The following is a 13,909-nucleotide window of genomic DNA, read 5'->3' as shown; positions in this document are numbered from 1 at the left end:
CTCTCTGGGCAGGTGGAGCTGGGGCCCAGTTCCAAAGACCTGAATAGAAGAACCGTGTGGAGGCGGCCCACCCTGAAAATCACCTGGATGCTACAGCTGCAAATCGCCACAGTAGGCCCCACTTGAACTTACTGCCTGATGGGTACCCAAACTCTCCATGAACCAGGGCTCCCAGCTGCCACTTGTCGCATTTGCCGCAGTCCCACCAACCTAGGCTTTTGAGTCCTGATATATCTGGCTCCAGGGTGATAGGATCTTTTGTGCAGGTGCAAGCTCAGGCATTGGCAGATGTCTGTGTGCTTTCCCCCAAGAGCCCATGACAGTGCCCAAAAAGAAACTACCAGGTTTATTCATGTACTCTTTCCTCATATGTAAGATTAACCATGGTAACAGATTGAGGCCAGCATCCTCTTTTTTTTTTTTTTTTTCTGCCCAAAATATGTCCCTAATTTAATACATTTTTTCAAACTCTTCTCTCACTTAATTAACTCATAAAGAATGGTCAGCCATGCTAATGTGCTCCCTGCACAGATCTCTTCTCTGTTGCTGAAACATGCTTGGTGCTCTACCTCGGAGCACTTGGGTTTACTGTTCTTCCTGCTGGAAATGCTCTTCCCTTGAAAACCGCAGGTCCTGTCCTCTCAGCCCCTTCACATCTTTTTTTTTTTTTTCTGAAGCTGGAAACGGGGAGAGACAGGCAGACAGACTCCCGCATGCGCCCGACCAGGATCCACCCGGCACGCCCACCAGGGGGCGATGCTCTGCCCCTCCGGGGCGTTGCTCTGCCGAGACCAGAGCCACTCTAGCGCCTGGGGCAGAGGCCAAGGAGCCATCCCCAGCGCCCGGGCCATCTTTGCTCCAATGGAGCCTTGGCTGCAGGAGGGGAAGAGAGAGACAGAGAGGAAGGAGGGGGTGGGGGTGGAGAAGCAAACGGGCGCTTCTCCTATGTGCCCTGGCCGGGAATCAAACCTGGGTCCCCCGCACGCCAGGCCGACGCTCTACCGCTGAGCCAACTGGCCAGGGCCAGCCCCTTCACATCTTTACTCTGACGTCACCCTCTCGTTATGATCTTCCCCAGGACCCTATTTAAAATTATATGCCCCCAACACTACACATCTCCTCCCTTCCCATCTTTAATTTTCTCGACTTACAATGAACATTCTAGAAACCTATTTGTCTTGTTTATCATTGATCACCTCCACTAAAATGTAAAGCCTTTGACGACAGGCACTATGGTCAGTTTTGTCCACTGCTGTAGCCCCAGATCCTACGGCACCCTTGGTGACCAGATGTGGGCATTCATTTGTCGTAGGATAAACCAACTAATGAAAGGATTGAACTTTCAAGTGTTGTCTCTTTTTTGTGGTTAGTCTTTCCTCACAGGTGGAAATGTGAATAAAAAGTGAAAGAAAAATAGACAGATTAGTAAAGAGATTAAGGACAGATAATTCAAAGAAAGGAGAATGAGGATGCCTTTATTCTTGCAAAAGAGATGGTCCCTAAGACAAGACTTGCATAATCAGCCCTTTCCACTCTTCTGGATTTTTCTCTGGCACTACCTTTCTTTCTTTCATTTTTTTTTTTTTTTTACACAGAGAGAGAGAGAGAGAGAGAGAGTCAGAGAGAGGGATAGACAGGGACAGACAGACAGGAACGGAGAGAGATGAGAAGCATCAATCATCAGTTTCCCGTTGAGACACCTTAGTTGTTCACTGATTGCTTTCTCATATGTGCCTTGACTATGGGGCTACAGCAGACCAAGTAATCCCTTGCTCAAGCCAGTGACCTTGGGTCCAAGCTGGTGAGCTTTTTGCTCAAACCAGATGAGCCTGTGCTCAAGCTGGTGACCTCGGGGTCTTGAACCTGGGTCCTCCACATCCCAGTTCGACGCTCTATCCACTGCGGCACTGCCTGGTCAGGCACTGGCACTTTCTGTAGTATACACAGTCCAGGATAATACCAGCAAAGTAAAAGGTTGAACTAGAAGTGGTTACCTTTGTTTCTACTTGCTGAATAAATATATACCATTTGCTCAACAATTTATATACACTTTCTCTTTAAAAAAATAGGATTTAAAATAATAAGTTTCACGTTTGAGTGTAAGAAAAACAACTTTTGTATTTTGTGTCTGAAAGCCATGAATCTGAGGATCTTTCATAGCAACAGTGCAATATCTCATTAAAAGTAATAACACTCAGTTAACACATGCTAATTTGCAAATAGAGTCTTTATTTTGTATACGTATAAATGCATATATAAATAAAAAATAGTGTTGTCTCATGGCATGAATAAATCCAGTCAGTGAATAACATTCATACACAATTCAAAGTCTTACTTGTCTTACTTGATGAGATTGAAATGTTAAATAGTCTAAAAAGAAACCACATTTTAACAAAGAGGCCACATAACATAGTTGGTGAGGAATGTCTAAAAATAGAGTCTATGTCTCTACATTTGCATCAAGAAATACATACCAACAGAAAATGTAGCTGAGCATATTTTTACATCATCAACATCATCTGTTAACCTAACAAATTTAGAAGAGTATTGTTCTTATGCAGCTTTATTTAAATAAATGCAAATTTGAGTATCAGTCAGCCTCTTATGATCAGTACTAATGTCTGTATTGTGCTTTTAACCCAGTTGTAATGGAATTTGAAACTGCCTGAGCATCCAAAATTGCTGCCCTTTCTAGTACACAAGCTATGCGGTGGGTTTGCTTAGAAACTCCTTGTTGAAGAATCTTCTTGCCTCAACATTACTGAGGGAAACAGAGCAACGAGATGGATTCTGTCTTCTATATTCGATGCTTTCAATGATGGCATTCTTGATCACCTGCAGATAGAAGCAAAAGAGGTTAATTAGTGCTGCTCTGAACTCGTTTAAATATTTAAGTATTTGTTAAGTCAAAACAAAAATCTAATCTTTTTATTATAGAATCCTTTTTGAAATGGAGAAAGGAATTGCTTGAGTCATGCACGTGTATACTTAAACTCAACATAGCACCATTATACTCTTATTAAACTCATATTTAAATACTCTTCTCTCCCCTACCAGAGAAAAAAACCATTCTGGGAGTGTTCCCAACTTTGTGTTGATAAAATTGGGAATAAAATACTTGCAATGTGGTAAATTTATCTTCATTCTGTCCTGCATTGGGAAGGTAATAAGAAGGAAGAAACAGTAATTACTAAACCTAAAATTTATGTTCTTTAGAGTTAGTGGACAAATGGAAATGAAGAACTGCAAGGCAGTAAAAGACATTCCCTAGGCCTAAAGAGGAGAAAAGGCATTGCTAACGAATTGCTCTGCTTCCCCAGCTAAACAGATGGAGTCATAAAACATGGATGTCCTCTGCCTAGAAAACACCATGCTTTGTGATTATATTGGTGATGGCTAGTTTTTATTCAGAATAATCTTTAATACATATACTCAAATGAATGGTGACTATAACCTCTAAGAGTTGCTATTGTAATTATCATATACTTCTCTGGGAGGAAGTTAACATAGTTAGAGAATTTTGGAAACAAGAGAAAACTTGAGATTTGGTTGAAGAAGTTATTGCAGAGCAATGGGAATGGGCTTCAGAGGAGAAGCCTGGATGGTGATCTTGGCTCTGCAGTTATTTCAGAACCCATTCACCACCAGGAAGACTCTATTCTCCAGGATGGGACTCCTGGATTTCACCTTAATGACCACTGAGATAGAGGTTTCAAGACACAGAGGAATATCCTGTAATCCCCTTTATTTATTTATTTATTTATTTATTTATTTATTTATTTATTTATTTATTCATTCATTCATTCATTCATTCATTCATTTATTTATTTTTTATTATTTTATTTTTATTTTTATTTTTTCCGAAACTGGAAACTGGGAGACAGTCAGAAAGACTCCCGCATGCACCCGACCGGGATCCACCCGGCACGCCCACCAGGGGGCGATACTCTGCCCACCACGGGGCGTTGCTCTGCCCATCCTGGGCATCGCACTGCCTCGACCAGAGCCACTCTAGCGCCTGAGGCAGAGGCCATGGAGCCATCCCCAGCGCCTGGCCATCTTTGCTCCAATGGAGCCCCGGCTGCGGGAGGGGAAGAGACAGACAGAGAGAAAGGAGAGGAAGGAGAGGAAGGAGAGGGGGAGGGGTGGAGAAGCAGATGGGCGCTTCTCCTGTGTGCCCTGGCCGGGAATCGAACCCGGGACTTCTGCATGCCAGGTTGACGCTCTACCACTGAGCCAACCGGCCAGGGCCTCCTGTAATCCCCTTTAATCTCTACCCCGGATCCTTAAGCAACATAAAGATATATCCCCACGCATTTAAGCTCTCTGCCCTGGGGAGGAATGCTTGGCTAGTCTGAGCAGAATCCCTGGCACTCTCTTTCCCAGAGCTGGTGTGGCCCACTTGGCCATGGAAATGTGTGAATAGAGGGGTTTTCCTAGTCCCACTTCCGGTCTCACTGGGCAAGTAGGGATCAATGCCTGGAGAAGAGAGATGTGTGACCTGAGTGGTGTTAACATGCAAGTAATATTCTGTGACTTTGTGTTGGGCCCGACGGGCAGGCCCCTCTATTCCCTGATAGTAACTTTAAGCCACAAGCAGTCATGGTATGGAAAGAGGGGTCTATCACAGGAATGTAACACCTGTAATTGCTATACAATTTTTAAATTTATATATAAGAGTAGGCAAAAGTAGGTTTACAGTTGTAAGTACATGAAACAAGAGTTTATTTTTGTATTATTATTGATTAATTATTGTATTTTTTTCCATACAAAAAACAGTAAGTCTACTTTTGCCCAACCCTGTATATATAATTATCTTCTGGGGGGAAATGCTACTGAGTCTTTTAATTAAAGCAGATATTTGCTGACACATTTACCCCATGAGCAAAGGAAGCAAAATTAATTCTATCGCAACAGAAGAAGCTTCAGGCCTATGAAGGAGACCCTGACCCAGGGCCTCCAGGCCCCACACTGGCTATGTGAGATCAAAGGGAATTAGCTTAAACTGTTGAGCCTGTTTCCTCTTCTTTAAAATGACAATAATAATACTAATTTTGGCTTTTGTAGGGATTGAGGATCATTTAGAAACGTACTTTGCACAATGTGTGGCGCACCGGAAACATTCCAAAGCTAGCGTCTATTATTGTTGCTCTTTTCAAACAGACCTTATGTGAGCAACTTTAGGAGCTTTGACTTAGATGTGAGGTTATATATACTGCTCACAATAACTAGGGGATATTTTATCACTTCATATTCATTTTGAAATATCCCCTAATTTTTGTGAGCAGTATGGTTTACTAGAAATAAAAACACTGTGTATAGCCAAGAGTGGGCTTATTATTTGGTAAAAGGCAGCAAATCAATTCTGTGATCAAACATGTCCTACTACATCTCCTTCCAATAATCTCCCGGCCTGCAGCTCAGGTCCAGATTGGGGGGGGGGGGGAGCGAGGTGAACACTGTGTTTGCCTTCTTTTATGGCCACATCAGAATTACAACTAATTTATAGAACAATCAACCTAGAGAACCATCTGAAGATGAACTAAACAGAACTAAGACTTTATATCCTAGGACTAAGGATATAGATAAGCCATGTAGAGACCAAAAATAATATCAAATGTCAACTGCAATTGAAAAATATTTATAAAAAGAAAAAAAACAACAACAAACTCCTTTCTGGAGATCATGTCACCGAGTTTTCTGTTGCTTTCTACTCCACTGTAGCAGCACAGAACACATCACTGTCATTACAGAGAAGTACGCAATGAAAATAAAAATCATCTATTTATTTCCCAACCACAAAATAATCCCCAAAAAACCTTAGCATATAAAAGACCACAGGGGAAATTATACTGGTCAATTATGACTGTCAATTCCTTTATAATAAATTCATGAGCACAAAAAATTCAGCAATAAAAATATCAATAATTAGTATATTTACCATAATTGGACCTTGGCAGGTGTTTCTAGTAAACAGGCCATTCGTATAACGGGAAATAAGTATTTACACAATTCTGGAAAACCCAAATCATAGGCAGTGAGAATGTGCAAATTAAACCACTAGGGGGCACATTAACACTATGAAACCATTAACCAGACTGTGAGCTATAATTCTGTGATAAAAACAGAGGAGGCTAACCTCAGTACTACACCAGTTGCTAAATTCAAACCTTTCAGCATAATACATGGTACAACTTGATGACTTCAAATATGTCATATTTGAATCTTCCTATTTTTTAAATTAGAAGTATCCTTCAGTAGTGTTTGTATATAATTCCCTCTTTTATTCACTCCTGAAATTCCAAATACTTCCTGTCAGTTACCTTAGCAGTAACCCTTATATCCCCTCTGCCCACCACTTTGGCCATTCAGTAGCCTTCTAATTCTTGATCCAGAACATTTAAATCTTTGGCAATAGGGCAGTGAATAAGAAAAGAAAACATGTAAAATGTGATCTTTTTCTCAAAAGGAACAAATATAGAAACATGATTTTGGATGCAATCCACAAGCAAATATTGAATTCCTTCAAGAGGAAATTAAACATGGGCCCAAAGAGGAAGTCACAGTATATATTTTGACAGAAAAATAAGAAATTACAAATATAGAAAATGTGAGAAGGTATACTGATCTGAATTATTGTGAATTTTCTGGCTCAGGTCTGCCTGCCCAGGAAATACGGAAGTGTCATGGAAGCAGGGACCTTGTAAGTCTTGTCATTTTTTTATCCCAGCACTTAGATCATGGAACGGGAATAATAAACATTTGTAAAATTAATGACTGCACAGAAGGTGACCATTGAAGGCTGAATTATACAGGATAAAAGTTCAACTCACAGAGACAAGGAGACCTGGGTTGAGTTGGAGGACAGGCAGGCTTTTATAAGTGGTGTGGAAAGATGGAGTATTCTCAGTCAAAGGATAATCTTATAGAAAGCGGAAGTTGGAAGGTCATGGCATGTATTAGAAACATCTGGAAATGGGCCTGGTTGGAAGTGAAGCTGTGTATGGGGAATACTAGGAAATCTATCTGCTGAAAGATGGTTTTAAAATTGAGGAAAGAGTGGAAAACTCTGTGGTCCCTTCTCAGCTCTTCGCATAATTCTGTGACTTTCAGCAATCTGCCTAAATAATCCATGAATCAGTTTCCTTGTATATAAGTAAAAATACCTACCTCATAGGCTAGTTTTGAGTGTTCAACATTTGAGGTTGAAATATTTAGTTTATATTAAGCACTCAAAATCTCCTTGTGATTTTTGTTGTTTTGTTTCTTGCATTATTGTATCTTTAGTTCCTAAAACAATGCCTGGCACATTAGATACTCAATAAATGTGTTGAATGAATGAAGAAATAAGATGTTGAATTAATGAAGAAAGAGATTACAGAAAACACTAAAGGTAGATGAATTTGGGCTCAATATATTGGGCCATGATCCTTAAAAAGCTTCTAAGTTATTGTTAGATAAAAATTATAACTTGTATCTACACACGCTTTTCATGATGAAATATCAATAAATTAAGAATTAAGTACCAGTACTTCTGGATATGTGCTTTTCCTTATTTTAATTAGCATTTAATATTTAACACTTTATAGAATCATTTGAAAACGAATTTAAAAAACTTGTTATTATGCATCATTGATATATGCTGAATAAACTAACACATAGCAGGTTCTTAGAATATGCCTATTGAATTAATGAATGGAATGATGGAATGAGTGAGACGGCATAACAGCACATTCTTTTGTAACAGTTGAATAAACTAGGCCATAGGAAAGAGATCTCAAAAGGCATGTTTACCTCAGATCAAAGCAGTGCTGTATGAGTAGAGCATGGAGCCCTACCCCCTGGCCAGGTAGACCTTGCGTAGAGATTCTCCATGGTTAGGGACTCTGCCCCCAGGCCCTGTATCCTGACCCTTGTTATCCCCTCCCCCCATCACATTAAATTCTTCAATAGTTTCAGCCAGTAAGTTGATGACATTTTAAAAATCATTCATAAGGCCCTGGCCGGTTGGCTCAGTGATAGAGCATCGGCCTGGCGTGCAGAAGTCCGGGGTTCGATTCCCGGCCAGGGCACACAGGAGAAGCGCCCATCTGCTTTTCCACCCTTCCCCCTTTCCTTCCTCTCTGTCTCTCTCTTCCCCTCCCGCAGCTGAGGCTCCATTGGAGCAAAGATGGCCCGGGCGCTAGGGATGGCTCCTTGGCCTCTGCCCCAGGCGCTAGAGTGGCTCTGGTCGCAACAGAGCGACGCCCCGGAGGGGCATAGCATCGCCCCCTGGTGGGCAGAGCGTCGCCCCTGGTGGGCGTGCCGGGTGGATCCCGGTCGGGCGCATGCGAGAGTCTGTCTGACTGTCTCTCCCCGTTTCCAGCTTCAGAAAAATACAAAAAAAAAAAAAAAAATCATTCATAAAATCTTATTGCCTATTTATTTTAGGTGCCAGGCATTGTGATCAGTATCTCTGGAGAATACAAGGAAGGGAAGTAAGGAAGTCATTGTTTCTCAGGGGTTTAAATTTATAATTAAAAGCAGAAGATAATATGAACACTGAGAATAATGATTATCATTATCATATTGGTTGCTTCAGCATACTGAGTGTCTCTTAGAGGCCAAGCACTTACATTATATTGTTTTACTTACTCCTCATCCTGACCTCTGAGGCATGTAGCATTCTTTCCCCTTCAAACGAGGAAGGTAAAATTCAGAAGGGTTAAACAACATGCCCAAGATCACGCAGCCAAGAGGCAGCAAGCAAAGATTTGAATGCCCAGTTTGGTCTGACTCCAAAACCTCTGCATTTCCCACATACCACACCTCTACCGGAATAAGTTACTATAAGTTAGGTTACCGGAAAAAAAAAGAGGAAACCATGAAATAGTGCCAATGTAAGAGTACCAAGGCAATGTTCGGTGCAAAGGAATTTGGAGAGGTTGAGTCAGTGCAGAAACCTGAAGCCGAAGCTAATGACAAACCCAGGCTGTCGTCTCGACATGAACACAAACAGGGCAGAGGTTTCCTGAAGACGAGCTGGAATTCAGCCTCATCAGGATCTCCAGGGAAACTCAAGTGACAGAAGCAGACAGCTGTCAGGAGATAAGGTAGCTTTTTCAGAATGGAAATTTATGTCAGAATGTGAATTGAAGAAGAAAATTTGCCTTAAGCCATTGGGTCATGGCCTCAACTTGCAAAGTGCCTTCCTATGGACTTGACAGTCAAGTGCCTTTGCATTAGAAGAGCTTATATTTAGTGTCCAGAGTTCTAAGGAGCTCTGACAGTCCACAGCCTATCATTGTGTGGGTTGCTGAAGTGTGAATTAGTAACTGCTCTGTTCAAATGGTGTGAGGGCGAGTGATTTGGCTAATGAACCTATGAATTCTGTGGCACCCTTCCTTGGCAGTTTTGCTGTTCTTTATTTTTCATTACTTCTTGGGAAGATTTGGTTCTGATAAAATACGTTTTCTTGGTAAAAAGTGGGGGACAAAGAAGAGTCATCAAAGGAGAAAGGAAATTTCAGTGAGAACTGGAAGCTTCCCTGGGTGTGAATGAAGTGTACACAGACACACACACACACACACACACACACAAAACCCAAGAATCACGTGACCACAAGTCTCCATGGTCATATAACTTAAGAGGAGGCCTATATTCCTCCACTCATTCATAAAATACTTATTTAGTACCGTGGGTGGTGGGGCAGTGGATAGAGTGTCATCCAGGAGTATCATGGTCGCTGGTTCTATCCTGAGGGTGCAGGCTCCAGCCCCAGTTGGGGCACGTATGAGAGGCAACCAAGGGCACAACTGAATGGAACAAGATGATGTCTGTCTATCTATCTATCTATCTATCTATCTATCTATCTATCTATCTATCATCTGTCCATCTATCTATTTATCTATCTGTCTATCATTTATCTATGTATTTATCTATATATCTATCTATCTATCTCTCCCTTTCTCTCTCTCAAAAAAACCAACCAAACAAACAAAAAAAACCTGCCCAGGCTGCTACTACCTGTGCAGACCTGCCTATTTTTTTCATTCTTCATTCTGGGCATGCGCAAAGATCTTGGTGTATCCATCATGGTACAGGGTACAGACACACATAGGTAAGGTTCCTATTTATTTAGCAGCTTCTATTTGTGGGACAGTGTTTGTATGTCCATCACCTGATTAATGATACACTACTATACCTGTTTTAGAGATGAGTCAGCTGTGGCCCCAAAAGTGTAAGTAGCTTATTCAAAGTCACCCAAGTATCCCAGCTACAATCTAAACATAATATAAAGCCCATGACCTTATTTCTACATGCTGTGCCAGGAAAGTCTTTGGAAGCAATCAAAACCTACTTAATTAAATGGTTTGTGAAGAATCAACATTTGGTAAATTGTAAGGCAGAACAGTTATTTTGAAAGTCAATCTGTTTTTTATTTTGTTTTTAAAAAATATTTTATTTGTAGATTTTATTGGGGGGGGGAGAAGTATCTACTCATAGTTGCTTCACTTTAGGTGTGTATTGGCTGCTTGTTGTGTGTGCCTTGACCAAGCAATGCCAGCGACCTCAGCATTGCCCGGCGATGATCTATCCATTGCACCACCACAAGACAGTCAGTCTACTTCTGTTCAGGCCTTCACTTTCACCTACGTGTCAAACAACCTGCTTTGAAGAATGTTTGTAAAACATGTAGATAGAACTATGTCATTTTTGATAGCAAGTAGTTTAGCAGATTTTATATGAACCAGAACTGAAAACAATGAGAAAAATGTAGGTGTTTAAGTTACATATATTTATATGTAAACATATAACATTAACTTTTTCATCTATATGTCAAACAACCTGCTTTGAAGAATGGTTGTAAAATATGTAACTAGAACTACGTCATTTTGGATAGCAAAATGGTTTAGCAGGTTTTACAGAAACCAGAACTGAAAATGATGAGAGAAATGTGTTTAAATTACATATATATTTATATAATTATAAGTACACACATATATACATCTAGATGTAGGCAAAAGTAGGTAGGTTTATAGTTATGACTAAATGAAACAGAGTTTATTCTTGCATTGTTGTTTATTAATTATTGTGTTGTCTTCTTCTGTAAACCTAGTTTTGCCCACTCCCTGCGTGCGTGCGCGCGCGCACGTGTGTGTGTGTGTGTGTGTGCATCTTTTGCTTTCTCAAGTTCAATAAGGTGTTAATATATTCCTACAATTTTTCCCATTTGAAGCTAACTGAGCAAGTATAATACCTTTCATCTCAAAGAATATTTAGTTTTGAGTTTATTGGCTTCATATTTTTTCTTTTTTTTGTATTTCTTTTCTGAAGCTGGAAACCGGGAGAGACACTCAGACAGACTCCCGCATGCGCCCGACCGGGATCCACCCGGCACGCCCACCAGGGGCCACACTCTGCCCACCAGGGGGCGATGCTCTGCCCCTCCGGGGCGTCGCTCTGCCGCGACCAGAGCCACTCTAGCGCCTAGGGCAGAGGCCAAGGAGCCATCCCCAGCGCCCGGACCATCTTTGCTTCAATGGAGCCTTGGCTGCGGGAGGGGAAGAGAGAGACAGAGAGGAAGGAGGGGGGTGGTGGAGAAGCAGATGGGTGCTTCTCCTATGTGCCCTGGCCGGGAATCGAACCCTGGTCCCTCGCACGCCAGGCCTACGCTCTACCGCTGAGCCAACCGGCCAGAGCCTATTGGCTTCATATTTAAAAAATGGTTTTACTGTGATGTTATCTCTTAGGTCTATTTAAACAGCGGGAAGTTTTATAAAATACAACTCTATTATATATCAATGATTAAAACATTGATTTTCTCTTAATATTCTTTATATTTTTATCTCAGCAGAAATGATGTAGCATATGAATTTTAAATGTCCACTGCTTGTGAGATAAGAAAAAAATAATATATTTAAAAAATTATCTATGCTATAAAATTTGTTAAGCATAAAATAAGAATTATCACATATTATTCATAAATGAAGACTAACAAGGAAAGCATGTTAGAGTTTCAGGAACTGAAGCTTAATGGGGAAAATTAAAGATACTGATTAATAGACATATTACAATGTAATTGTTATAACTGTGCACAATTGATCATTAGCCTCAGGCCAAACTAAACAAATTAAATGTGCCAGAATTCTATTAGCTCACAAAACTTAATTAAATCTCATCTACAAAGAACAGTCAACCACATATAGTGTGTTCTTTTGAGCCATTCACACAGTCTCCAAAAAGACTTGCAAGTTATTATACACAAGCCTTTAACTCTCCATTTAATTTCTTTCTCTTTTCTCGATTTCTCACTTTCTAATGAAATTAGGCCAATGAAATTGAGCTGTCACAACTGATAATAACTTGTCAGACATTATGATTTGAAACTAGAAGCCAACATGATATCGCAGCTGATCACAATTTGCAGACAGGATTTGGAACTAGAAGCCAACGCGGTTCCAATGTACACAACAGTGTTCCCAAATGGTGAGGCAGAGCCTCAGGAATTTCACATAGGCACAGAATCTTCGCAGCAGATGTACCAATGATAGGAATGATACTGAAGAGAGCAACTTGTTTCTAAAGTTTCTAAATCAAGGCATAGTTGATATGTCAAGGGCTAAAAATGGAGAAGCTGCTACTTTGGGTGACGTTCCCAAGATCCAGTAGAATAGAGACGTTTAAAAGCACGAGAGCAGTCATTAACTACACTTTTGGTTCCATTCACTTTCCTACATTTATATATCTTTTTTTATCACTTTTCTTCCTACTTCTAATTTATTTTTTCATGTAACAAATACATTAGATATTTGGGTAAGAAGCTGAGTATGAATCAATCCATCAATAAAATAATAGCGTAAAATATGAGCTCTGCCAACTTGGAGGCATTAGTTTTCTTACCTCTGAATTTTATAGGGTTCTTCTGGAGAGTAATAAAATAATTCATGAAAAATAAAATGATCCAATTTGGGTAGTGTCATCCATAAGCCTTGTTTTTATTTTTAATTAATTAAAATAAGGCAGCGCTATGTTCATGTGATATGAAACATCTGACATTGTCAGCGATTGTTGGAGATACTTACATCAATGTTGTTCAGGGTGTTGAAATACATCAGATCATGCAGCCTTTTGAAGGCTTTATTCGGATATTGAAAGTTGAAAGTTGAAAATGGTGATTCAGGGTCATCAAAAATATCGAAATCAGCTATTTCTTTCTCTTCCTTAGTTTCTCTCGGAACACCTAAATATCAGAAGAGTCTCAAATGGGTTATTTCAAAAACTACAAAATATCTCTAAAACCCAGGGAATAAAACACACAAATTAGCCATAAACATAACACTGGGATTCCCTACAGAGGACTTGTAATCGCTAGTATACACTCTGTGTCCCCACCCATATTCTCTGGGTGAGGATTTCTGTTTTGACTGGGCAACTTCCAATTGCCGATGTCTACACCTCTGTGCCTAACTAAGGTCTTCCCACCCGTCCCTGCAATTAAGGAAGGCTGCTTAGCTGACTTGCAGCAGGCTGGAAACTAAAAAATAACACTCTGCCCCAGGCAGCGGACCAAAGACTCTAGGGACTTAGAATATAAACACCGGAGTTCTCTAGTCTCTTACTGTGCAAAGAGGATGATTCCAGGGCATAAGGTCTATTCCATTTCCTAGGCTTTCCCAGCATCCCAGCAGGATCAAGTCCTCTTCCTGGTAGCCTGCTCACTAACACATTCTTCTGTTGTTTGCCTTCCTTCTTGCCCTTTATCATCTCATTTCTACAGTTCCCTCATTCACCCAGATAAACTATTTGTACTTGGATCCTTTGCTCAGAATCTGCTTTGGGGGAAACCCAGACCAAACATTATCTGATTCCCTTCATGCCACAGAAATCCCCTATCCAGCCTCTCCTTGAGAATTAACAGTGATAGAAA

At 40.5% G+C, this 13,909-nt stretch overlaps 1 protein-coding gene across 2 annotated transcripts in view; it reads right to left on the bottom strand.

Annotated features, from left to right (window-relative positions):
• Positions 1-2,227: 2,227 nt before the first annotated feature.
• Positions 2,228-13,909, bottom strand: part of PLA2G4A (phospholipase A2 group IVA) — a 150,698-nt gene continuing 139,016 nt past the window's right edge. For both annotated transcript variants that reach the window (XM_066361735.1, XM_066361736.1), the window contains 2 exons: positions 13,065-13,222; positions 2,228-2,835 (listed from right to left, as the gene is read on the bottom strand). In XM_066361735.1, the coding sequence (XP_066217832.1) occupies positions 2,704-2,835; positions 13,065-13,222 (290 nt within the window). In that variant the 3' untranslated portion in view covers positions 2,228-2,703. The remainder of the gene's footprint in view (positions 2,836-13,064; positions 13,223-13,909) is intronic.

This window comes from Saccopteryx leptura, chromosome 2 (genome assembly GCF_036850995.1).
Source record: "Saccopteryx leptura isolate mSacLep1 chromosome 2, mSacLep1_pri_phased_curated, whole genome shotgun sequence".
NCBI classification, from domain to species: Eukaryota; Metazoa; Chordata; class Mammalia; order Chiroptera; family Emballonuridae; genus Saccopteryx; species Saccopteryx leptura.
The sequence above is the reverse complement of the archived record's forward strand: the minus strand, read 5'-3'. Positions and strand labels throughout refer to the sequence as shown.